The following is a 27,499-nucleotide window of genomic DNA, read 5'->3' on the forward strand; positions in this document are numbered from 1 at the left end:
TGCAGCCACAAGGTCAAACCCCCTGAGATCATTTTCAATTTAATATTTATTCCAAAACTTAATCAGGCAGCGGAAGTGTTGTCAGTATGATGTTTGGGGGGAACTGGAAAAGGAAGGAAGGTGGCTAATGATTCTGCCCAGAGCACTAGCTGCCTGTACGACCCCTAGCAGGAAGACGGGAGCTCGGCACTCATCTTTGTTCTGAACAAGAGTTTGGGTACGTGTGCATGTCCATGACGCAGAGCCCATAAAATATTTTTATCAACTGAACGAAAATATTCAACTGTTATCAAAACGTTTTTAATTTTGTCTCAGGAGAACGTCCACTCCACATCTTTAATGCCTGGACTTCTCACTTTTCAATTTGAAATAACCAAGTCTGAATTGTAGATTTGAAGTGTAAAGAAAAAAGTATGTAAAGAACTCTATTAATTTCACTCTGATTTTTGGTAATCAGTTTTATTTAATTACAATACCAGCACCAGTGCAACAAGACACCATTATTATAAGCTGCAAAAGATACTCTTTCCTTAAGCCAAATTGTGTAAATACTCAAATATTTGGCATTAATTAACAGATAAATTAGTTTTAAATAACAGCAATAGCAATACTTAATTTATTTTTCTTCAGTATTATATTACATACCTACATATTTGTAAAAATATGTTAATCTATCATTAAAGCATTGTTTATTCAATGCTATCTTATTACAGCCTAGCCTGATGTCAAAATAAATTAATATACACAACAAAATATATTTAATGAAAACATACAATTTCAGCTTAATTTCGAACATTTTATGTTTGACCATAAAAAAATTACTATGATGAAGTTAAAAATTATTACGTTATTCATATTTCACTTAAAAATAAAGGCCAGCCAAAGCCATAAAAATATCCTAAATAATTGGCTTATTCTAAGTTGTTACTAAGGAACAGTCTCTAGAAAGGAGACCAGAGTTTCTATTGCCACACTACTCAGAAATGTGACTAATGACATTTAGTCATAACCTGTTTAGTCACACCAGACTGAGCTAACTGCAACCAAACAGAAAATGAATTAGTTCCCCATTTCCATTTCATTCTTAAATTTGACCACTCCAACACATGGCGATGTCTACTTTTCAAAGGCAATGTATACAACAACTAAAAGTGGAGAGAAGTTGCAGCATGACTGGTGAATTTTATAATGATGATGATGAAGATGATATTGACACAATTAATTGTGCATTTCCCTAAATTATCAAACCTTTTGGAAAGTGGGTATTTCATAGTGTATTTATAACGGATGCAGGGCCAGCAAGAATAAGGAACAGGAACGGCCAATATTCCCTGGGCCCACGCACCAGAGAGCAGAGAGGCATCGACTGTGTTTCATTGTTTTTATTATGCTATGGCAGGACAAAAATTACAGTTTCATAGTTAATAGAATTCATTGTAAACCTTGCAAGTAATGCAATACACACAGATTACATTTAGAGTTATGGCCACAGCAACAATAAAATCTTTAAGATATTTTTTTTTATGTGTAAAGGTCTTAGCTCCCGGTATACAGAATTCTGTAGGAGAAATTTTGTGAAAATTGAATGGAAATTAGGGACAACGGTGCTACGTCTGCCCAGAAGTCTCGGAAACCTTGAAAAGATGGCGGATGCACGTGTAGCAACATAAACACGTATGTATATCATCACTTTGGTAAATATTAGGGTACATATCAAACATACTGGTGTGCCACATGAAACTTTATGATAGTGAAACTACCCTGGAATTTACTTCGTAAACTAAAATAATCATAGTAAAAAGTCTAACTAGGAATAAGCTAGTTAAAAAAAGTTTTAAAAAGTCCAGCACATGGAATATTAATTATTTTTAGTTTCACTTTGTGGCAATATTGTTATAAGGTAAAACATTACCATGAGGTAGATTCATGCCGTTTCAGTTTTCCAGTCGCGGAGCGGCGGACCTATTGTTAATTCCATGTGTGTGTGTGCGTGTTGATACACAGTACATGAATAAATAAATATATAATTCAGCAATAACATAAATGTTTTACACAGTAGGAAATAGGAAATAACAAATTTACCATCTTTAGTAACATTTAGCTATCACACACACAAACCAACTCAATCTCCTGCCACTGCCTACATGAAAGCAACAAAACAATGGCAAAATGGTTGTGTCCATCTTGATAGATAGACGCCAGTTCTACCTGCGAGCTGGCCCACTTCTAGTTCTAGCTGGTGGTGATAATGGTATAATTAGCCTTAAAAATACACAAATAAATAACATTTTTATTTATAGAAATATAAATATTACTATAAATATTACTAACACTCAACTGGTAAACAAAAACAGTAAATCAAATTTTTACAGAAAAAATTATTTAAATTTCTTAGTATCAAAATCATTGCACTGCCTAATGTGCAAATCCTGTATGTTGTATTATCTACATGACTCTCCATCAGAATCTTCCGCAAGCACTTCATCATAGCCAGGCAATTTCGTAATGTCAAAAGGCTCTCTGAAACAACACCTGAACACAGTGTTTATTTTTTCCGACACGGAGTGCGGCGACAAAAGTTGGGGTCTTCCAGGAGTTGTCTCGCAGTATTCGTCATCCGCTTTCGAACACAATCTCAATTTCTTTTCACGATTCTCGTTTCTAGCAATAACACATGGATCTTCGGGGTTGACTTCGTTCTCGTCGCCCACGTTCGCAAAATAAAACTGTTCGCTCCTTTCATCATCAACACGACCATTAACAGAAGATTCCTCTCGTTCACCTCTTAAAGCCTTCATGTTCGCAGCACATTTTGTTGTGGTCACGGCAAGTATGTCGTCATTATTTACCGGTTCAATGTCAACGAAACTCCGTTTCCTGTTCGCGCCCTGAGCTTTGTCCCTTTCTTCCTCCTCCGGGAGCCACTCGTTCGAAAGTTCCACAGAAGTGAGATCACTGGCACAGAAAGCATCAGCAGACTGGGAGACTATCTTCTTACCTGAAATAACAATTATATCATTTTTTATTGTAGATTTTGAGTGACAGCTTTATAGTCCGGCACACCTAAACTGGCTGACACTAAACATAACACACACTGCTGCTATTAGGTATATTAAAATACAACTGACAAACACATACATACGTACACACATATAAACACAGACATACACCCATACATAGCTTATGCAAAAAAATTAGTACTAGTTTTAAATAATTTTTTTTGAAAATATTATTTATATATTTGCTATTTAATTTCAGTGTTTTAATCAAGGAATATTTACAACCAAAATTAAAGGTCATGTAAAATACAGTAGAACCCCGATTTTGCGAACACGGATTTAACGAAAACAGCGATTTAACGTAAAGGTTTTCAGGAACCATTAAAAAAAACACCAAATTATTAAAATAATAATATAGATTTCCAAAAAATGAAAGTAAATAGTAATGGAATCTTATTAAAAATTACACTTTGTGGTGTCAGTAATAAAATGGAGGTACTATATATTAATATGTGCCTTTGCATCATCTGTCCAAATATGAAAAAATTAAAAAAGTTGTTCGAATTGCTTAAAAACTGCGGGCGCTGTAACTGAATTGCGTAGGTGCGTGCCATTGCGCGCGCCTGGATAGATAGACTGTCCGCGACACATGACGTCATGAAGGGTTTCTTTGTCCGCATCCCCCTCCCCCTCTACTATGCCTGGCTTGACTCACCACGTTATCTTCCAAACACGCCCGCATAGTAGCCCAGGAAACAAAGGTTTCAACCTGTGAAAAATTTGTCCAAAGCTGAATTTTTGCACAGTGGTAGAGTCGACTATGCTTAATAACATACCGAAAGTTTACCGCTGTAGACCTTGTGCGTATCACTGAAAATTTGCAGTTAAGTCCTAGATGACAGCGACTTGCAGCAGTTCATTAAAATGCTTCCCATTTACGCACTTTTTACCGTAGACTCTCAATAGCTATATGAAAATAATCTTAAAGCACTACTACTCACATTTATAATGAATAAAGTTCTAAGTGTTAATATTAAAGGTAAGAAAAAAAATGTTAAATTAATGAAATAAGTTTTTTTACATCAGTCAAGGCAATAAAAAGACAATTCAATTAAAAATAAAGGGTCTTACGCAAATATTTATTTAACAAAAGTTGTTGTATAGTTCTTAAGCTTTACAGGTACATATCTCTCAAAAGTCTAGCTTAATTTATAGGATCACTAGAGACTCCCGAGCTTATCAATGTCGTCTACGCACTGCGACAGAGTCACAGCCGCAAGCGCTGTGGCCACTCTCACTCCCACGAAATCGAAGATTTTTAATCTTTGTAAAATTTGCTCCTAACTGAAATTTAAAACAGTGGTAACATTCAAGTTTTCTAGCAACATTTGAAATGTTTACCTCCGCAAACCTTGCGCGGAACACCGAAAACGAGAAGTGAAGTCTAAATAATACATTACTGACAACTCAACAATATGGTACTCAAACGTAATTACTATAGTATACTTTCAAAATAGCAAACCAAAACTTACTCAAAACAATTTCCCCATTGATTAAATTTAAAAATCTTTCACTATGTTTGACTAAATATGATATTTATTCAATAATATTAGAAGAGAGGTGTTATGAAAAAAAGGGCACAAATGAAAATACGTATTACCAAAACACGTAGAGCCCGATGTTAAAACATTAAATAAAAGTAGTTGCAAAGTTCTTAAACTTTAAATTAGTTTATTTGTTGAGAGCTTGGTACAATGTGTCTGACCGCTAAAGCGATCCGAGCCGCGTAGTGTATACTACTGCGAGGTTGTCGAAGTAGGCTCGGGTCAGGACGAATTTCGCCGTAAAGAAACAAAGGTTTTTAATACATGGAAAATTATCCCAAAGAAAAAACTTTGTACAATTGCAGAATGAACGTTTCTTAGTAACATGTAAAAAGTTTACCGATGCAAACCTTGTGTGTCACGCCAAAAACGAGCAGTTAAGCCCAAAATGTCAATTTTTTGCAACGATCCACAATAATGGATATTGCAAATGCAGTTTATAAAGTAGACTGACAGTATGCAACCCAAAATAATCCAGAAACATTGCCCTATCTGAGGATAGTGATAAAAAGTACAAAGTTTAAACATCTTTCTATAAAATGGACAATTTAAATCATTAAAGTTAACGAATTCACTTCATTCAATTTTAAGGAAATATAAAAACATTTTACATAAACTTAAAGAGCCCAACATGGAAATCGCTTAGAGTAAACGTTGTTGCATATTTATTCATCTTTAAATTGGTATATTTTTTAAGTGTCTCATACAATTAGTCTGACCGCTGAAGCGATCCGAGCCGCGTAGTGTATACTACTGCGATGTTGTCGAAGTAGGCTCGGGTCGGGACGAATTACGTTGTAAAGACAAAAAGGTTATTAATACATGGAAAATTATCCCAAAGAAGAAACTTTGTACAGTTGTAGAATGAACGTTTCTTAGTAACATATCAAAAGTTTACCGATGCAAACCTTGTGCGTCACGCCAAAAATGAGCAGTTAAGCCCAAAATGTCAATTTTTTGCAACGATCCACAATAATGGATATTGCAAATGCAGTTTATAAAGTAGACTGACAGTATGCAACCCAAAATAATCCAGAAACTTCCCTATCTGAGGATAGTGATAAAAAGTACAAAGTTTAAACATCTTTCTATAAAATAGACAATTTAAATCATTAAAGTTAACGAATTCACTTCATTCAATTTTAAGGAAATATAAAAACATTTTACATAAACTTAAAGAGCCCAACATGGAAATCGCTTAGAGTAAACGTTGTTGCATATTTATTCATCTTTAAATTGGTATACAGTAAGTCCTCGGTTTACGTCGGGGTTGCGTTCCTGAAAACCGCGACGTAAATAGAAACGACGCAAAATGAGCCATGTTTAATGCCACCGGCCGGCCACGGCCCAAGGTCGGCCGGAAGCGCTGGCATACAGACTTGACAACGGGCAATTTTATCAGCAAATGACAACCGACAGCGTGGGAAACAAGTCCAACTATTCTCCGTTCACTCTTACCTGAGTTTTGGAATAAACAAAGCCTCTTGTAAACAAACATTTTCATTGGCTGCCAGCCGCCGCGCACATTATTTGTGTGCAAGAAAAGTCCCTTGGTTACGTACCATTTGTAGGTAAGTATTTTTACACTGTCTTTTTATAACAATTGTTGATGTATAGCATTATAGCGATTCATCATTAATTTCCAATACAGTTTAATGTGTCAGCAAGTATGTACTTACAATTATGTTAGCAGACGCCGTGTGTACGGTGGCATAGACAAAAGGTACTGTACAGTGTACAGTTGATGCCCGGCGCAACAGTTGCATTTCGGATTCGCGCGCGCACGGTTTGTTATGGCTGACGTCGGACCGAGTTTTGTAAAACACAGAACGGGAAAGCCTTTGAAAAGTGCACAGAAAACTATTGTGTTGAATGTTTTTAAAACATTTTCAGACAAATATACGGATTGTCGTGTGAACGATATCGCGAGTTTAACTGAGGAATTTAGGCGTGTTTCGAAGAGCAGTGTGCTTCGTGCAAGGAAATAATTACAGGACACCGGGACATTAACATCTTGCGGGAAGAAAAGGAAACTTGAGTATCCTGTTATAAAAACTTGTGATGATTTTGTGAAGACGGTTATTAGGCGTAAATTGCATAGTTTTTTCTTCGCAAATGAACCACCTACGCTGAACAAAGTGCTACGGTGCTTCCTGTTATATTACGTCTCCGTTATTTTATTAGCACCGACTGTACTGAAGTGTGTGTGTTGCAACTAGTGCTTGGCGCGCCAGATGAATTCAGCCTATCACTTGCTGACGCGGCGCAGTGATACGGCGGTGTTTGTTTATTTCAGAACTCAGCTAAGAGTGAACGGAGAATAGTACTTCTCAGCTTTATAGAATGGTTATTTAACCAGCTGCTTTATTACCTTTATTGATTGAAATATAAAAACAGATATATAGTACATACTGTACGTAAGAGCAGGAAGCGTCCCTCATGATGTATGATAAGATAAGGCGGTGAACGTGTAGCTTACGCTACATAGCATAAATTAACTACCGAAGGAAACAAAGAAATATAAACGAATTATATGCGGTGTTTTGGTTAAAATAAAGATTTACGGGTAAACGACGTTATTGTGAATCGGCGACAACTTAAATTGAAACATGAGTACTCAAACATTAGCGACGTTAATCCGAAACGACGTAAATCGGTACGACGTAAATAGAGGACTTACTGTATTTTTTAAGTGTCTCATACAATTAGTCTGACCGCTGAAGCGATCCGAGCCGCGTAGTGTATACTACTGCGATGTTGTCGAAGTAGGCTCGGGTCGGGACGAATTACGTTGTAAAGACAAAAAGGTTTTTAATACATGGAAAATTATCCCAAAGAAGAAACTTTGTACAGTTGTAGAATGAACGTTTCTTAGTAACATATCAAAAGTTTACCGATGCAAACCTTGTGCGTCACGCCAAAAACGAGCAGTTAAGCCCAAAATGTCAATTTTTTGCAACGATCCACAATAATGGATATTGCAAATGCAGTTTATGGAGTAGACTGACAGTATGGAACCCAAAGTAACCTAGAAACATTGCCCTATCTGAGGATAGTGATAAAAAGTACTAAGTTTAAACATCTTTCTATAAACTAGACAATTTAAATCATTAAAGTTAACGAATTCACTTTCATTCAATTTTAAGGAAATATAAATACATTTTACATAAACTTAAAGAGCCCAACATGGAAATCGCTTAAAGTAAACGTTGTTGCATATTTATTCATCTTTAAATTGGTATATTTTTTAAGTGTCTCCTACAATTAGTGTGACCGCTGAAGCGATCCGAGCCGCGTAGTGTATACTACTGCGATGTTGTCGAAGTAGGCTCGGGTCGGGACGAATTTCGCTGTAAAGAAACAAAGGTTTTTAATACATGGAAAATTATCCCAAAGAAGAAACTTTGTACAATTGCAGAATGAACGTTTCTTAGTAACATGTAAAAAGTTTACCGATGCAAACCTTGTGCGTCACGCCAAAAACGAGCAGTTAAGCCCAAAATGTCAATTTTTTGCAACGATCCACAATAATGGATATTGCAAATGCAGTTTATAAAGTAGACTGACAGTATGCAACCCAAAATAATCCAGAAACATTGCCCTATCTGAGGATAGTGATAAAAAGTACAAAGTTTAAACATCTTTCTATAAAATAGACAATTTAAATCATTAAAGTTAACGAATTCACTTCATTCAATTTTAAGGAAATATAAAAACATTTTACATAAACTTAAAGAGCCCAACATGGAAATCGCTTAGAGTAAACGTTGTTGCATATTTATTCATCTTTAAATTGGTATATTTTTTAAGTGTCTCATACAATTAGTCTGACCGCTGAAGCGATCCGAGCCGCGTAGTGTATACTACTGCGATGTTGTCGAAGTAGGCTCGGGTCGGGACGAATTACGTTGTAAAGACAAAAAGGTTTTTAATACATGGAAAATTATCCCAAAGAAGAAACTTTGTACAGTTGTAGAATGAACGTTTCTTAGTAACATATCAAAAGTTTACCGATGCAAACCTTGTGCGTCACGCCAAAAACGAGCAGTTAAGCCCAAAATGTCAATTTTTTGCAACGATCCACAATAATGGATATTGCAAATGCAGTTTATAAAGTAGACTGACAGTATGCAACCCAAAATAATCCAGAAACATTGCCCTATCTGAGGATAGTGATAAAAAGTACAAAGTTTAAACATCTTTCTATAAAATAGACAATTTAAATCATTAAAGTTAACGAATTCACTTCATTCAATTTTAAGGAAATATAAAAACATTTTACATAAACTTAAAGAGCCCAACATGGAAATCGCTTAGAGTAAACGTTGTTGCATATTTATTCATCTTTAAATTGGTATATTTTTTAAGTGTCTCATACAATTAGTGTGACCGCTGAAGCGATCCGAGCCGCGTAGTGTATACTACTGCGATGTTGTCGAAGTAGGCTCGGGTCGGGACGAATTTCGCTGTAAAGAAACAAAGGTTTTTAATACATGGAAAATTATCCCAAAGAAGAAACTTTGTACAGTTGTAGAATGAACGTTTTTTAGTAACATATCAAAAGTTTACCGATGCAAACCTTGTGCGTCACGCCAAAAACGAGCAGTTAAGCCCAAAATGTCAATTTTTTGCAACGATCCACAATAATGGATATTGCAAATGCAGTTTATGGAGTAGACTGACAGTATGGAACCCAAAATAATCTAGAAACATTGCCCTATCTGAGGATAGTAATAAAAAGTACACAGTTTTAATATCTTTATATAAAATAGACAATTTAAATCATCAAAGTTGAGAAATTCATTTTCATTCAATTTTACGGAAAAGTTAATACATCTTACATAAATATAAAGAGCCCTACGTGAAAATCGCTTTCAATAAACGTTGTTGCATATTTATTCTTCTTTAAATGGGTATATTTGTTAAGGGTCTCATACAATTTGTTTGACCCCTGAAGCTATCCGAGCCGTGTAGTGTGTACTACTGTGAGGTTGCCGAAGTCGGCTTGGGGTCGGGACGAATTTCCCTGTTACGAAACATGAAAAATTATCCCAAAGGAGAAACTTTGTACGTATGTAGAATAAACGTTTCTTAGTAACATGTCAAAAGTTTACCGATGATCCCTTGTGATCACACCAATAACGAGCAGTTAAGTCCTAAATGATAATTTCTCAAACGATCCACAAAATTGTGTTATTAAATAATTTAATAACTCTATAAATACTTTTTTAAAGTAGGCTCCCAGTATACAGCAAACTTGGTTTGTCCTCAAACGCCATACTACTACGGTAATAGGAATACACTCTAAAAAAAAATTTGTACTTTTACAAGGGAAATTCTTGGAAACCCTGTTGCCAAGGATATTTCTTGCAAAACTACAAGGCAGAGCCTTGCAAAATCGCACATGGTACAAAGCTCTGCCTTGTAGTTTTACAAGTAATATCCTTGGCAACAGGGTTTCCAAGGATTTTCCTTGTAAAATACACAAAAATTTCTTTCAGTGTATGAAATCACTACAGACAAGATTTTGTTCCGTTTACTATGGCGAAACCAGAGCTAACCGAGAAATGACCGAACGTCCCGGAAAGTTGTGATATTTGACGATATTGCGCGAGTAGCACACCCGTACGTGACTACAGAGAATGGATAGTTTCCTTAACCGTTAGGATTTCTGGTACGAACACCCTCTCACAGGTAGGGTCATAAAATACGGTCAAACTCTTGCAAAAACATCCACCACCGCTCTTTGCCACTAGCAATCCAACGACGTCAGCTAGGCGCAGCACTCAAATACATTAACTTATTAAAAAAAAACTGAATATGTAATGCTACCTATACGTTTTACAACACAACTCGTGTTTTATTTTTTTTCTGAAAAAAACCCTATTATTATAGGAATTATGTTGTAAAAGTGAAAAAAAAACTCAGAGTACATTTACGATGTATCGTTTTATTCAATTTTTATGTAGTAAACTGATTTTAAAGAAGTAAATATATAATTTTTCATTTTGTCGAATACAGGCTACATTAAAATTTTGCATTGTTCTAATCGAAAATAAAACAATGTAACAGAAATAAAAAAAAAATTGTTGCTAAAAAAATTATTTTTAATAATAAAATTTTTGAAACAGAATAAATCTATGCAGATATAAAACCAGAGGTCATCTAGAGTTTTTCATTTACAAGTTCCAAGCAGAAATCGTTTATTGTTAATTTTATTGTATCAAAAAACATTCATATAAGAAAAATAAATGCATATCTCATTACATGTAACATACACCCTCTCATATGAATTAGCTATTTTTTAAGTAATCCCTAAATAAGACCAAGTTGAATGAGTGTCGCAGTACGCAGTGTGTCGCAATGCCGCGCCGGCGCGGCGGTGGCCGTGAGAGATCAGTACGGTAGCAGTACACTGCAATGCTCGGGCCGCTTTAATGAGCCAACTAATTACGTTAGACTCTTTATAAATATACTGTCTTAAAGCTAAAGGTATAACCAAAAACATTTATTTGGACATTTTTCGCATTGGTTTCTTCAAATTGGTGTAAATAGTATTTTTATCTGAGTGGCAAAGATAAAAAAAAATATGTAATGAATTAATCGCTTAATATCACATCTTTAATATTAACAATTTATGCTTTTTACAACATTAATGGCTGTATTAGAGTCTCAAGATTATTTTGGTAGTTTTATGGACAGTCTAAATTAAAAACTGTGCAAATGGGTAGCATTTTAATGGACTGATGTAAGTCGCTGTCATCTAGGACTTAAATGCAAATTTTCGGTGATACGCACAAGGTCTACAGCGGTAAACTTTCGGTATGTTATTAAGCATAGTCAAATCTACAACTGTGCAAAAATTCAGCTTTGGACAAATTTTTCACAGGTTTGTGCCTTTTTAAGTCTTGGTTTCCTGGACTATAGTAACAGTGCTAGCCAATAATCACACGTTTCCAAATATTCCCTTTCCCATCCTCCAGGTTTTTTCAACTTGTGACCACGTCACACCAATACGCCAATATCAATATTCTCTAGAGGTGTAAAAGTAACGAAAAAAAAGCGTCCCCGTATGTATTCGTTACTATAACAATTAGTACTCGTTACTATCGTATCACGTTACATTACTCGTTACTTCTGATACCGCATAACGTGCTATGTTATGTTGCAGCAACGAATCGAGTCGTATTGCGTACGCGTACAGTATGACGTCGCGTAAATAATAATAAATAGAATATAAACAATTAACAATATTTGATAATTAACAGTTTTTGTTAACCAAGAAACAATTAAATCTCAATAGAGCAGCTTTTTTATACTATCTCTTTTAAGATAAGAATAAAAAAACGTGAAAATACGCGATAATAAAAACATATTTCTAATTTGTAAACAATACTTTACGTTGTTTCTGTTCCAATCTCAAACTTTGTCTACACACACAATACCTTTAATAAACAGTAAAAAACTTTGACGACGAATTTCCAAATTATACTTTACTTAATAAACAAACATCGTTTTTTGTAACGCAAATTCATCGAATATGCGCGCGCATGCGTAAAACATACGAAAAATGCGAGTAACGAGATGCAGCCGTGTGTAACGTTTCGTTACTCGTTACTAGATGGCGCACCTGTTACTCGGTACCGAATACATACGGTTTGCTACAGCTTTATTATTCTCAGTAAGAGCTTTGTGCGCGGTGTTTAGTTTTTGGAATACATTTTTTATAAGTGCTGCGCAGCTCAGCGAACAAAGAGAGTCAGCCGGCGGCTACGCCGCGGCGTAACAGCAGCTGACCGAGTACAATGACCTTTCTCCGCGTACGGCGCGCTATCGACGGAATTTTTTTTATTTTTTACTGTGACGCAATGTGTATGTAGCTCGTATTTGTTATAAACGCTGCAGGTTGCGACTGTATTTTAATACACTTTAACGTATTTCTTACACTTTACATATTTTTAAACTTTTATTTTATGCCTCATTTTTCACGGTTTCTGAAAATCTGTATGTACGACCGAGGTGTACGTACGAACCGGGGGCCGTACGAGCGAGATTAAAAGACGTTGAAGATGTAAAGTTGACGAAGTATGAGATAGCACGGCAGCACAAGATATCAGCGTCGACCCTGTCTACGATATGGAAACGGTAGGGACGCGATTATGAGTGCGGGGGTCATTGAAAATCGGAAAATCGGATTTAACGAAACATCGATTTAGAGTAAACATTTTCGGTAACCATAGCACTTTGTTAAATCGGGGTTCTACTAGTATTATGTTGCAAGACTTTATTACGAACACAATAAAATCACATTAAATGAAAGACTATTGAAACAACGAAATTGAATGAACTTGTAAACAATTTGTATACAAATATTTAAAATTATAGCCACTATCAAAAGAAAAATATTAATGGCAATGTATAAAGATTTCTAGTGAAAATGATGAAAAATGCAATAAAAGTGCAACACAATAAAAAAATTTTTAAAACCTCCAATATTGCAAGCAAGCAAACAAGAACCTAAATACATAACTGAATCGGGTTACAAATAAAATAATAAACAGAAAATCATTTCGGTCCAACAAGATGGTTCGAAACTCAGAGCGTTTAGTTTTAAAAATAGTACATGTTAATCATTATTAAAACTAGAAATTTGAAATCACATCTTTGAATAATGATCTACTGTAAAAATAAATCAATTTACATACTTAGTAATTCATTTTTACTTTTTACACCTTTCCAGAACACATGCTAAAAATTTGCAAACGATTCATGCAAATAAACTTAGCAGTAAGTATTTTTTAACTGCAGAATGGCATGAATCTCCTTAAATAGGTATGCCTATTAGCACCAAATACTCAGATGAAAAATCAGGCAACAGCAATTATACAACAGACCAAGCTGCTGGCAATGCAGGAATTTATAGTAAAAAGCCTGACTTTGCTTTGACTTTCCATGACTGAAATTTCAACTTTCCCTATTTAATTTTTTATTGTGACGTCTGAGTCATTCCGTGTGAAATCACCAAGTTGAGGTTGCTCGACTATTTTTAAAAAAATTAATATTTTTACCACATATAACCTTATCAATGGGTAGTTCAAAACCATATTCATTTTATTTTTGTGTGCCACCATTTTCAGTAGAGGCTTGTATATCTTCCCAAGTGCGTGCTCTAACAGTGGTTTGCAGTGGTTTCAATAAAAGGTCATTGTTGACATTGTATTAAAGATAGAAGGTTCTGGTCTTCACTGAAGTAAAGTAAACATTGTATGGTTACCAAAAATGTCTAGAAATAAAGATATAATTTTGTTTAACCTTATGTGAAATGACCTTGAAATTTGTCAAAAATGTTATAAAAATTCCATTTTGAACATTTTTTTAAAGTGACTTGGAGTTGGAACCACAGGGCAAATATTTTTTTGCAATAAGTATGGATGGCAGACTTTCCAGAAAAAATGAGATAATGTGTGGGTTTAAACTCCTTCCTGGTTTTCTGTTGCATTAAACTTCTAAAATTTTCATTTTTTTGAGTTTTTCAAGGTCAAATATCTCAAAAGGGGGACCAGGTAAAATTTTTCTGTTTCCACTATTTAGTACACCTACTGGTACTTAACAAATTCTGCAAGTTTCATTTTGTGGTTCAAACAGGTGTAGAAGTTACAGGCTTTGAAACTTGGGTAAAAAGTTGCATTTTACGTAGAAAATAAAAATTAACAGTGGCTCATGTTCACATAGTCTTTTAGTGATTTTACCTTTAAGTTAAAACAATTTGTAGTGCTAATAATAAAAAACATAAAACTCACCCTATTACATTATCCAGATTTGCAAACCACAAAAAAAAATGTCAGCTGCAACAGATTTATTTTACAAGTTTGACCCGCAGTTTCTGAGAGAGTTCTATATTTTTCTCTTCAGTTATATTAAATGTTCTACCTGTTATAGTAGTGAACTCTGTAGGTTTCAAAATGTCTAGAACATTCTTCATCTCCACCCATAAAACATCATCTTTTGTTTTACTGAAGCTTGTAGATGGACCACCTGGTGTGTAGAAGACCACCTTGATATCACTGTTTTCTTGAGAAACCTCACAAACTCTACCAATATACCATCTGTTATCATAAACACACACAACAATGTCGTTTACTGAGATGTCACTAATGTTAAAAACACCAGTAGTGCCATCAATTGGATATTCTTTGTGTTTCGTATCAAACGATGCTGAAATGATGCTGTATTGTATTGTTGATGTGTTCTTCGGTTTAAAACAATGTTGATCTCTAGTGCTTAAAATTCTTTTAGCATTATCAAACCTGCTTTTTAAGTGAAGATCTGCCTCCTGAACTTCTCTTTCTCCCACAAACACAAAATTTATTCCTTTTATGTTTTCCACACAAAATTGAAACATACTCATTGGTGTTATGATATGGCCTTCTTTCGGTCGCTGTAAACTTGTCTTAGCCACCAGTCGCTTGACAGTTCCACCAATACCATCACAAGGCCCCTTTCCATGACTTGTTGCAAAGAAATGCCACTCTGCTTCTAATCCAAAATCTTCTTTATGCTTGCACAAGTTAGAAAAATTGAACCTGTTCTTGTATTGAGCAGCCGATCCATCAGAAAAATAGGCAACTCGATTCAAATTAGGAATAAGGGACTTAACAAAGTGTATCAACTTTGTTTGGAATGTGTACACAGCAACTGTGTTATGATTCATACAGTCACTTATAACACAAAGGCTCTTAGTACACAAATTCTTAGCATCATCTCTGTAGTACACACAGAAGGGATGAATTGTGGCCTGAGAATTCATCCAATGATAACTCTGGATCTCATCTTGGATGATAAATGTATAGTTTTCTGAGAAATCCAGAATTATTACACATTCATCACTTTGTAGATTCTCTTTCTTACTTTTCAGAAATTGTGATTGACTCTGCGAGATGAAATGGTGTTTCTTCAATGCCATTAGTTTACTAACAAATTTCTCTTTGAATTCAGCATGTGGTTCTACTATCGTTACAAGGTTGCAATGGTCTGCTACTATCCACTGACTGTATGTGATATCGTCATCATCACTGACACCCTGCAATAGTTCATCTACTTTCAGGTTTCCTACTTCAGGACAATTTGGGCACTCTCCAAACATACAATCTTCACTATTTAAATCACACACAATATTTTCAAGAAGGACCTTCCAGTCATCTGTTTTTACTGCCATAGTCATTAGTTTGAAATTTTGGTGAATTGAACATACACAAACAGAATGAGTGCCACTAGCTCCTGCAAGGATGCACCACTTGGGACGCAGAATACAGAATGTAGAAAACCCAACCTTTACAGATTGATGCTCTTCTCTAAACTTTTGGTATAGTTCTTTTAAATTACACAGAATTAAACGTTTTTGCTTTAGTTCTTTCTTCCCATCATCAAGACGAACCGATTTTGTATCCTTCATTCCAGGACAGATTCTACTAACTTCATCGTTTTCATAAAATTGAACAACGAGATCTCTAGTTTCTTGAGGCAATTCTTTCCCTTTTTTCTTAGATGTGAGCTGTGGAATAACACCACGTTCCTTAACAATTTCACGTGTTCTTCTAACCAGATATTCGCTTACATCTAACTCATGTGCAGTTCTTTTCATTGACCAGCTTTTTGGCACTACACTAATGACTTGTATTTTCTCATTGTTGGATGTACAGGTCTTAATTCTTTTCTTGAGATTTTCAATATGAATTTCCATGTCTTTTATTGCAGTATCAGCTATTTCTTCATCATCCTCATCTTGAGACTCACAGGTGATGGTAAAAGTGTCGCTTAATTTTTTCTTAATTGCACAAGAAAATTTGCTCACAGTTCGTCTAACTTCTAGATGTTTTTTTGTATCACTAAGTTTAATAATTTTAGTTGGGGAAACTCCTAAAGCAGAGCCAGCTTGATTGATAGACTCTACAACAATTTCAGGTGCGGTGAATAGTTCTTCGTTATCACAGTTGCTAGTACTAGTACCTAAATTCCCCTCAACATTACTTGAAAGTTTTTTATGACAAGAGCAACAAACAGATTTGCCAGGAATCAGTGATGGCCATCTTTCAGACAACTCTACAGTTATTTCCCTTAACTGTTTTTTGATAACTTTTTTATGGTATGAAAATGGATCGCAACACGAATTTCCAAAAAGATGATTATACTTGTCCAGATATTTTTTTTCGTGGAAAGTACACACATTAACAATGTTATGTAACTTACTTCTTTTCTTAAGAAGGTCAATTTGCGATTTAGTGAAGTCTGATGATAATTTTAGGTAATACTTGCCATATGAATCATTTTCACAATCTTCATGTGTAAAAGTACCCAAAGAACACTCCATACTTCTGGTAGATAGTTCTACGTAGTCACTTTGAGACAGAAACTGCAGGTAACAACTAAGTAGCTCACTTCAATGCAGAATTGTAACACATACCAGCAATACTTGTGTGGAGCCAAATAAACAATATTAGAGTAGACAGCACATACAAAACCACAGAACACAAACACATCTTTACTCCTTGGCAGCAGACACAAGACTAAAGTGGTTGGCTGCAATGCACATATATTCAACTTGTCACAACTTGCTCTTTGGATGGTTACATCAGGTTTGCTTGTCACAACTTGTCCATTCATGCCTCCTTACAAAATGATTTATTTTTAACTTTCCATATGTTACAACTCAAAGCCTTATATTATATTTGCACTTCATAAGAAATAAAATAAACATTAATAACTGTTACACAATTTGATTACAGTCAAGTAATTAGAGCTAAAATATTACAACTTTTTACCTAAGTTTCAAAGCCTTTAACTTCTACACCTGTTTGAACCACAAAATGAAACTTGCAGAATTTGTTAAGTACCAGTAGGTGTACTAAATAGTGGAAACAGAAAAATTTTACCTGGTCCCCCTTTTGAGATATTTGACCTTGAAAAACTCAAAAAATGAAAATTTTAGAAGTTTAATGCAACAGAAAACCAGGAAGGAGTTTAAACCCACACATTATCTCATTTTTTCTGGAAAGTCTGCCATCCATACTTATTGCAAAAAAATATTTGCCCTGTGGTTCCAACTCCAAGTCACTTTAAAAAAATGTTCAAAATGAAATTTTTATAAAAATTTTGACAAATTTCAAGGTCATTTCACATAAGGTTAAAAAAAATTATATCTTTATTTCTAGACATTTTTGGTAACCATACAATGTTTACTTTACTTCAGTGAAGACCAGAACCTTCTATCTTTAATACAATGTCAACAATGACCTTTTATTGAAACCACTGCAAACCACTGTTAGAGCACGCACTTGGGAAGATAAACAAGCCTCTACTGAAAATGGTGGCACACAAAAATAAAATGAATATGGTTTTGAACTACCCATTGATAAGGTTATATGTGGTAAAAAAATTATTTTTTTTAAAAATAGTCGAGCAACTATTTAATTAAACATTTGGTGATTTCACACGGAATGACCCGTCTAATAAATCGATGAACGCCGGCTGCACGCACGAAAAAGTGTCCCGTAACGCACATTGTCCCACTACGGATGTGTCCTGTTACGCTCATTGTACGCATGCGTGGCATCTCTCTTTCACTCGATTGGAACAACCATCGATTTGACTTTTCAATCATATTTTCGTCGTTAGAATTATTAATATTATGTAATTTAACGATCGTCCAACGTTTTTCAGCACAATCGGTAAGGTTATTTAAAAGTAATGTTGAATTTTCAATTACGTTTTTAACGAACAATGGTGTTTTACAGTTACACATAATAATTCCAATTACATCCAGGATCTTTTGCACAATGTTTTAAAAAATATTGTAACACATTATAAATAAGTTTAGTGTATTTGGGATGCGTATTTGTTATAAAATCGTATTATAAAAACGAAATAATTATATTCCCCTACCGTGCTGTCATCTACGGTGACAGACGCAAACAGAACGAATTGCGCTATCTATCCGCTGTTTATAAAGTGAAGTGAAAAGTTAATGTTGTTTTCATTGCTTATTACAACAACAATTTCGGCAATGAAGGTTAATTATTCTTGCTTTTTAAAAATCTGATTACTAGTATAATTTCAAGTATTATTTCTTTTATTATTAAAAAAAGTAGCATTTGTCAGCGAGTCAGTAATAATAGGTAGAGAGGGTGAAAAATAGCATTTATTCTGGTCATTTATAGCATTTAAATATTTACTTGTAGCATTTTTATAGCATTTATTACCAATATTATAGAATTTTATAAGCGCTTCACCAACCACAGGGACATAATTTTTTCTCAGTGTAGATGCTTGGGGTATGTCCCCAGAACCAGGAATGTACTTGTTGATGTATTCCCTTACAGCTGGATCATCGATTTTTCTAAGAGGGATATTAGCCTTGAGAAACATTTTCAGTCTCTTCAATAAATTCCTCTTTCTCAATTTTTACTTTTTTTTGGTTATGCAGTGTGGTTTTTAAGGTTGCCTGTGGTTTCCTTTCATTTTGCTCAAAAAATTGCTTGAGTCTGTCAATGTGACCCGATGTTTTAATATGTTTTTCCGACGTATCCTTTTTCTCCCAGTTTATGCGAAGGTTGCACGGCTTGCACATCAAAATATTTGTATCGATAACATAAAAATGATGGCCCTTATATTCCGATGCGCGCGAATGTACGGAAACGGACTTAGTCCGCCCCATATTATCATAAAGAAGTAAAAACAATTACTGTATGGTAAAATGTGAGCACTTTATCAAAAATCCGCACAAACTACACTTTGTTGACAAACAGCGTAAAAACCAACGGTAAAAACAAAGCAAAGATTTACTGCACCGCATAGATAAGCTGCACCGTATGTGTACTGTAGCAAATGGCTCTATGGAAATACATCGAGAATCGTCAATCGATATATGGAACGACGTAGTACCGTTGCCTACAAGATTCAACGACACTACTCGTTCGCAGTAATTTCGATAATTTCATAGAGAGAATATACCGCGGCCATATTTTATTTCTCTCGTATTGTTTGTAAAGTTGTTGACAATGCCGAAAAAAGTGTTGGCAGCAATTCTTTGGCAACATGGTGGCGTGGTTTGTTTCTGGAGTAAATATTAGGGTTTGATTACATGTATGTGAAAAATTAACTTTTAAAATGTCAAATTTTCCATGAAAAATTATTGTAAAATGTATTTTTTTTTGTTAGTTTTGCCCGGCAAAGTGTTTACGAGACGTTTTTAGTGTCAATTCGCAGGAATAGGGGATTTTCGCATTTAATCGCAAGTAATTAACGAATCGCATTAATTCGCGGCTATATCGTTTTTACGATTTTTCACCCTCTCTAATAATAGGTTATTTTAGATATTTTATTACAGTTTATTTATATGAAAACTTGTTCATAATTATATTTAAACGAAAAGTTAATGTGGTTTTCATTGCTTATTACAACAATTTCGGCAATATAGGTTAATTATTCTTGCATTTTAAAAATCTGATTACTAGTATAATTTCAAGTAGGTATTTATTCTTTTATTATTAAAATAAAAATGATTCAATTTTATTCATAAAAGTATGCAATCATTTTATCAATGTTTTGTTATGACGTTGTTACGTTAAACTATCGTCTGTAAACCGACTTTACAGACAACAAATTTTTTTATAGATAATTAGCTATTTTATTATTTCCTGAAAGAAATAATGAAAATACAGTCTTTAAAAATCTCCCTAGAATTATATAACCAAAATGAAAATTCAAACAGAACTTTGCATACACCATTATATAGCTCTTAAACACCATACAATATTTCCCCCTCAAATTACTACCACTGGTGACTGTCCATGACATTTCCAGGATTTAGAATAAATTCCCTGACTTTCCAGAATGTGGACACCCGACAGTGTGAAAAAGAGTGCAGCACAATGGAGGTTACCTTGGTGACTGACGAGAGGGGCCCTCGCAGAGGCGCCCTCGGTTCGGGAGCCGCCTGCCTTGTTCAGGACAGACATGCGCTTCCTCTCCAGGGCCTTGTAGAGGTCAACGTTCCCGTGCTTCTCAGCCAGCTTCTTCGATATGGTGAGGGCGCTGTCGGGGATGTTGTTCTCGGACGCCGGGATGTTGCTCAGGGGCAACACCGTGGACAGGACGAACTTGGCCTCGAACAGCCCTTCACGCTGCACCTTGAACACAATTGGCCTGCAAAAACATTCAATATTAATATCCATAAACATTAACAATTAGTAGGGGCATGTATTTTTTTTCACGAAAAAGTCTGAACGCCCATTAGACTGCAACGAGGTATGCCCACACCAGCGGTTCTTTCTTTGTGATTGGTGGTCGTCTGCAAGAGCAACAATTGCCTTATTTGACCGAGCCACTCGGGATGCGTTTGCTTCCGCACTGAATTACTCTGGTGTTCTGACATGTGCCGGAAAGAAACCCACCCAATCATGAAACCCTCAGAGCTAGTCTCAAAAACGTTTTGTGAAAAATGCATGCCTCTAACAATTAGTAACAGCTGCATTAAGTACACAAAGCTAAAAATACACCTTATTTATAAAATATGACAAAAATTTTCCTCGACCTTGAATACTGTTATATCCTCTAAGCTAAAATTAATCAAGAACATCAGATCAATGTTGATATCAATACTACAATACTGAAACAGAAACTGCACATCATTAAATACCATATGAAGATTATCAGCGGGACTATCATCTGGTTTTGAAATAGATGAACCTAGTGTTGGAATTTTAATTGGATAGTGTAAAATGTATGTAATTATTAGAAAACCAAAACTGGAAAAGTAAACACTTTGGAATAGGCATACCAACCCTAGGAAACCAATTTTTTATGAATACACTGCAAGATTATGTATTTATTAAAAGTGCTATCCAACCACAACATTTGAAAAAAATGCAGTAAATAAAAAATTGGAACATAACTTTTTTTCTACAAGTTCACCTACTGGAGCTCAGCTCGGCTAACTGGTGCGCTCACCGTCCAGCCTTCTGGAAGTTAACGGAAACTGGAAGAGTGAAGGCCCCAGCAAATGCAAGAACTGCTTTCCAGTCCTTCACGTTGAAAGTCACTTGGGATTTCTGGCTGACGTGATAATCGTGAAATTCCCCAGCGTGCAAAAGCATCTCTGTTCGCCTCTCCTTCTTCGGGTCTAAAACGGCAAAACACTTTCCATTACTGACAATCAAAATACTGAAAATGCTAGAACAGGACACACCACCGAGTAACACTAACAAGGGTACTGTATGTGTTGTAAAATTAGTAATTGGCAGCTCTCAAATAAAAAGGCACATACGCTTATAGACCCTGAAAATAAAATTAAGCCTTCAGCACTATCACCAAGAACTTACTGTACATAAATGTTATTCTAACTGTATGATACTTCTTACATGCAAATAGGAACCAAATTCAAGGTTTTGGTGTTCAGAAATAGATGTGCATAGCAAACGTCAGTTACAGAACCAATTCAATATTTGACACCTTTCCAAGCACCAAATCACTAAACATGTTGATAATTGGGTTAAGACATTGAAAATAATATTTTAAATACAATTTTTTTATTATATTTTCACCCTAAACTCATTTGAATTAGCCGGGCCTTCCGATTAGTGGGACTCTATTGTAACTGTATTAATCTTGTTTCCTACTTGCTTTTTTTTTGCAGTAACAAATGATTAGATAAATTATTTGCTTTGAAATGTTGCAATAAATAACAAGTTTGGAATAACGGCAGATCGAACACGGAAGCAACGCACCTCGCGCCTCGTCGATGTAGTTCTGCAGGAAGAGGTTCTGGGCGGTGACGATGATGGTGATGTCGTTGGGGTTGGGGTAGAAGTTGACGAGCACGTCGGTGAGCTGCTTGGCCGTGGCGGTGAAGCGGTTCGACATGTCGGGGGTCTGGCTGACCTGCAGCTCCAGCGACTCCCAGGCGATCACCGGCAGGAACTGCACCTTGACCACCTTGTAGCGGCACAGGAGCTCCACCTTCACGCGGTCCTCCTCCGGCCGGACGGTGAGCGTGCACGACTCCACGTGCCGCGGGACGTTCAGCGACCGCACAATGCCTTGCACCGACTGCGCACGCCCCCAACAACATCTTCCTCACTACCACAATGCAGACACAACATTTCATGGTTATATGTGTATAAATTATGTCTATTTTTGGAAGATGGTGCAATACTCAAAATACAATATAGAATATATTAAATTTTACCAAACTTTTTTTTCAACCAAATAGTGAATATTTGCAGTGGTCATTAGAGAAACTGGGGAAAGGAATCAGTCTTGAAGCAGGGACATAGCCAAGGGGGAGTTCTGTGGGGTCCAGACCCCTCCCTTCTAGGATTTAAAAAAAAAAAATGCAATGACAGCAACTTAGTTACATAAGTTTTCGGAGAGGTTATTTTGGAAGAATTGTAATCCTTAATGGGCTTCAATAATAATTATTTCCTACCCTTTACACCCCTACATGCCTCGTACACAGGAGCGGCAGGAATTGTGTAAGACGCTAAGTAGGTTAATTTAATTACGTAGCTGTGATGTTTTTGCCCTAAAAACTTACTGGATCATAAGAAAGTATTAAAAATAATAAAATAAAAACCATAATACAAAATGTTTCTTTTTTCTCAAGATAATTCATTCCTTTGATTTATATGTGTAACCTTTGGAGTTATAAATGTCTACTATTCCTACAGAATTTGGTGTGAGAAAAGATTTTCTTTTAAAATTAAATTTAAAAAAAAAAAAAAAAAAAAGAGCACATGTAACTCAGTACACATGATAGAAGTGAAACCTCTTTGGCAATTCAAACCTCGATTTTTAAGTATATCATAAGGCGTAATGTTAGAGAAAAAATACAATTTTCTAAATAAACATGAATTAACAACATTATTACTCACTTCAAAATAACTGCTCAGGATATCAATAATTATTAATCATTCAATAATGATTTAATAAAATAAATTTTACTCAGTGTTGAAATTCTCACACCATTAAAAAAAACTGTGCATGTTAATGTTTCCTCAAACATTTGGAACATGTCAAATCTCTAAACAAAATATGAAATTCATTTCAGGTAGTGCTATATCTATGCAGGAAATGCAGGGACTGTATTAACAGCACTCTCTACTCTGCTGGTTGCACAACAAGGAGGAATGCAAGTGCCCTAGTAGCAAATATAATATTCAAGGCACTTACAGCTGACTGTATAGGATACCTATATATATTTTCAAAAAACAAGCACATGTGCACTCTCTCTATCTTATGCTTTCGTTTATATATCTCTCTCGGTTCTATTTTTTTTCTGGGTGAGGAACAATTCATCGCACAAAACAGGAAAACGAGACCAGCAACGTATATAGTGTAGTGCTCTCTTTATATCTCTTTGGCCAAGTACCTATTCTCTGTCCTTTTCGCATCAGAAACGTTTCATTGTTTCACGAAAACGTTGTATTAAAATCCTGCCTTGAAATTTTTCCATCATCACGCCCAAAAATGTTTCACTTGAAAACTTATAAAAAAAATAATATAGTGGCCACGCTGAACCCCCTCGCTCAGAAGATACTAGCCCTGCAGCCACCTACCTTCACCGAGAGCCTGCAGTGCAGGAGCTTGATGTTGAAGGCCGGGTCGTGCTCTGTCTCCACCCAGTACCTGGTGCAGAAGCTCCGCGGGAACGAGAACATCCCGAACGCAGAGTGCGACGAGTTGATGGCCCTCACGCAGAGGCCGGAGTCTCCGGGCTCCACGAAGATAAAGTCCTTGCCCAGCCTGGCGAGCGCCTGCAGCGCGCGGGCCAGGGCTGCAACACGACCACCAACGCTTCTCAGTACGGGCACGTAACTTTTGCAGAAATACTTCCGATACTAGCAGTTTAAATTTAAAAAAAACTGTAGCATCAACTGCGTGGTCCGTACCCTCTTGTGAAATCAAAAATTAGGGAGATCTTAGGAACCCTTTTACTACTATCAACAGGTAAAAATCCAATTGTAATATCACAAAATACCTCAAGAAAATAATGTTGAATAGATAGTTAATAAACAAAAAATATAATTTTCTTGGACAGTCCAAATGTTACAGGTAAGCCCTGATTGTCCAATATCATCTCTGGAACACATATCTAACCCAAGCATAGTGTCTATCTGAAATTTATAGCCCTAACATTTAATTTTATCACTAATTACATTTACTTTGTAAGTTCAAAGTAAAACAGTAAAATACACATATTTTACTTTAAATGTGATATCCTTATAATGAAAAACAAATTCAAAACTTTTTACATATAAAATCTAATCATGTGGCCCAAATTTTACAAATTGTAACGTGCATGTGTTGTTTGTCGCCAAGTAGGAAACAAAAAATATTAACATACCTGCATTCATCCATTACTTGCATACTATTGATTTTTAATAAGTAGTTTTGAAGAATTAGTGAAATTGAAGGACTTTTAAGGTACTTTATTCAATTAAAAACAAATTAAGTACTTTTTAAGGATATTAAGGAGGCGTACGAACCCTGGAATGTGTTTCATTAATGATTGAATTCATAGGCGTACCCAGGATTTTTTCAGGTGGTGTCGGTCTAGATTTTTTAAAAAAACTCTACACACTGCAAAAATGGTTTTTTACTATAATATATAAAAAACCGTAGACTTTTCATCAGTAGCTTTTCTTTTTCCATATTTTATTCTACAATATGACCTATAACAACAACAATAACATTACTTATTACTTTAAAATTTCAAAAAATTCTGAACCTAAAAATTAAAAATCCTGATAACTGGGAACGTGGGAACACGTGTGATATTTTAGTTACGTTAGTTTACGTAAGTAAAGCGGTCCTTGGCTGACCTAGCTGGAAAAAACAGTTAGCTGAATAAAAAAACATTAAACTGGAATAAAACTTAATTAAAACATAATCAAAGTTGACCAAAAACATGATTAGAGAATTGAAACTCACCAATTCTCAAAGCAATCACTGTTATTCGACTGTTTATATTTGCTCACCAATTGGGCTGCTTGGAGACGTTATCTCGCTTGTTGCGGCGAAACTTCAGACAATGAGCTTCGAATGACATAAGCATTCACTATTTTCTTGACTTTACTTTGGAGAGGGTTTGAACCCATAAAACACCCCCCCCCCCCTGGGTAAGCCTATGGTTTAAATATGACAAGATACGCATCTACTGTGAGCACACAAATCTCAGCCATTCTGTGCGAAAGCAAATGCTTCTAGGATGAGCCGGCCACTCACAATAATGGCTTCTCTTGCAGGTAAGTGCCAATTATAAGAACGAAAATGCTGGCAAGTGCATACCTTATTGCAGTCTAATGAACGTTCAGATTTTTTTTTACAAAAAAATACCTGCCCCTACTTGTTAGTTGACCCTCATTTCACTCTTCATAAAAAAATTCCTTTACAGCAGAGTCATCGTTTAGCTTAGCTAAAATTATACTCTAACCAAATGTGAAAAATCAATCATTTTGAGGCTCAAAATTTCTAAAATAAACAATAACCGTGCATAGCTTTGTTTTTTTAAAAAAAATGTATTGAATCTGTATAATCATATTATCTTTGTTAGTATGCAAAGCAATTTTTCGTGGCATTAATGTTGCAACATATATTTTTCTCTACAAATTTTAATGTTTCCGAAATCAATGTTACACAATCATAGTAACTCCACAGAAAAGTTAGTTTCTGTCCTCTTTTCTAATAATAATGAAAAAGACCATAGTGATATGGCAAGTACTTTTCTGCAACTTATGGTTTAAATGGTTGGTTAAGTGAGGTTACCTGCATTAAAAATATACCGTAAAATAGCGTGGACCGTTGGTCAGGTTAAAATACAGTATTTTCTTATCAAAGGTTAGTTAGAGAAGATAACCTTCCTTAAAAATAGGTCATTATTAACCAACCCTTAACACTATTTTAGAGTATTTTAATTTTTTTTTTTTTTTTACATTTGACCATACAAATATTTTCACACAATGGTATCGGACATGTCAAAATATAAGTTAAATGTTAAATGTAAAAAAGAAAAGACATGAAAGTAAAAAAATAGCATTACAGGTACAACTAGCCTCTAAAGATAAAAGTAGATACACCTACAAAAATATGGTTGTAAACTATTGTAAAACAGTAATACAAGTACTAAAATCTATATCCTATTGAAACAAAATTTGATACAAGTATATAAAATTAAATTAAAACAGTAATAGTTAAAAATATATCCTTTATTGTCAAAAATAGATCTAAATGTTTACATTTCTCTCTTTTTTCATATTTTATAGAATTTTAAATGTAGCTAACCTAACCTCAATAACCATAGAAACGTTTAATAACCAATAATCTCTTTAACAAACTCACTATAAAATGTATCAGAAAATTAAAATAAAAATTCAGATTTTTTTTCCGTACATCCCGTTCTCGTAAACAATTACCGTATATACAAAAGCAGAAGTGGATTGCTATTATTTTGAACTTATTCAGCGATCATGTATTCAAAGATAAATAATAATAAAAAGTAATATTTTGGTTTTCTTTATTTAAGTGTAAGAAGCTTTTAGGTCTTTTACCTTGCTATAAAGTTAAATTATGCGATGTAGGTTAACAAGCAAACCTAATCATCTCACCTTTAACAGAAGTTCCTCCAATTGTACAATGCATAATTCTAAAATCGGCTGCACATAATTTGGACAGGAGTTTGTTGTGTGTATTCTGAGCATTGGTATTTTAACTCTTCAATAAATCAAACATTACAAATAATCCTTTTGAACTGCATTTTGAGGTTTGTTTGTATTTACAAATAACCTGTCAAACCAAAGGCGTATAAAGGAAAGAATGGCAACTTTCATGCTTACTTTGTGTTCT

At 35.1% G+C, this 27,499-nt stretch overlaps 1 protein-coding gene across 1 annotated transcript; it reads right to left on the minus strand.

Annotated features, from left to right (window-relative positions):
* Positions 1 to 331: 331 nt before the first annotated feature.
* Positions 332 to 27,499, minus strand: LOC134528145 (cell cycle checkpoint control protein RAD9A-like). The gene is made up of 6 exons (XM_063361470.1): positions 27,262 to 27,499; positions 24,214 to 24,431; positions 22,384 to 22,705; positions 21,608 to 21,779; positions 20,541 to 20,803; positions 332 to 2,998 (listed from the first exon to the last, which is right to left on the minus strand). Exons 1-6 carry the CDS (start codon positions 27,293 to 27,295, stop codon positions 2,442 to 2,444), a joined length of 1,566 nt encoding a protein of 521 aa, XP_063217540.1. The 5' UTR covers positions 27,296 to 27,499; the 3' UTR covers positions 332 to 2,441.

The sequence above is a fragment of the Bacillus rossius genome, chromosome 1 (genome assembly GCF_032445375.1).
Source record: "Bacillus rossius redtenbacheri isolate Brsri chromosome 1, Brsri_v3, whole genome shotgun sequence".
Classification (NCBI taxonomy): Eukaryota; Metazoa; Arthropoda; class Insecta; order Phasmatodea; family Bacillidae; genus Bacillus; species Bacillus rossius.

Bases quoted from the DNA above. Each gene is read 5' to 3' on its own strand.
- LOC134528145 (XM_063361470.1), bottom strand. From the start codon at position 27,295: ATGCATTGTACAATTGGAGGAACTTCTGTTAAAG. The intron at 21,780-22,383 runs GTGCGTTGCTTC...TTGCCGTTTTAG, and splicing joins CTACATCGACGAGGCGCGAG to ACCCGAAGAAGGAGAGGCGA. The intron at 20,804-21,607 runs GTGAGCGCACCA...ATGTTTTTGCAG, and splicing joins AACTTCCAGAAGGCTGGACG to GCCAATTGTGTTCAAGGTGC.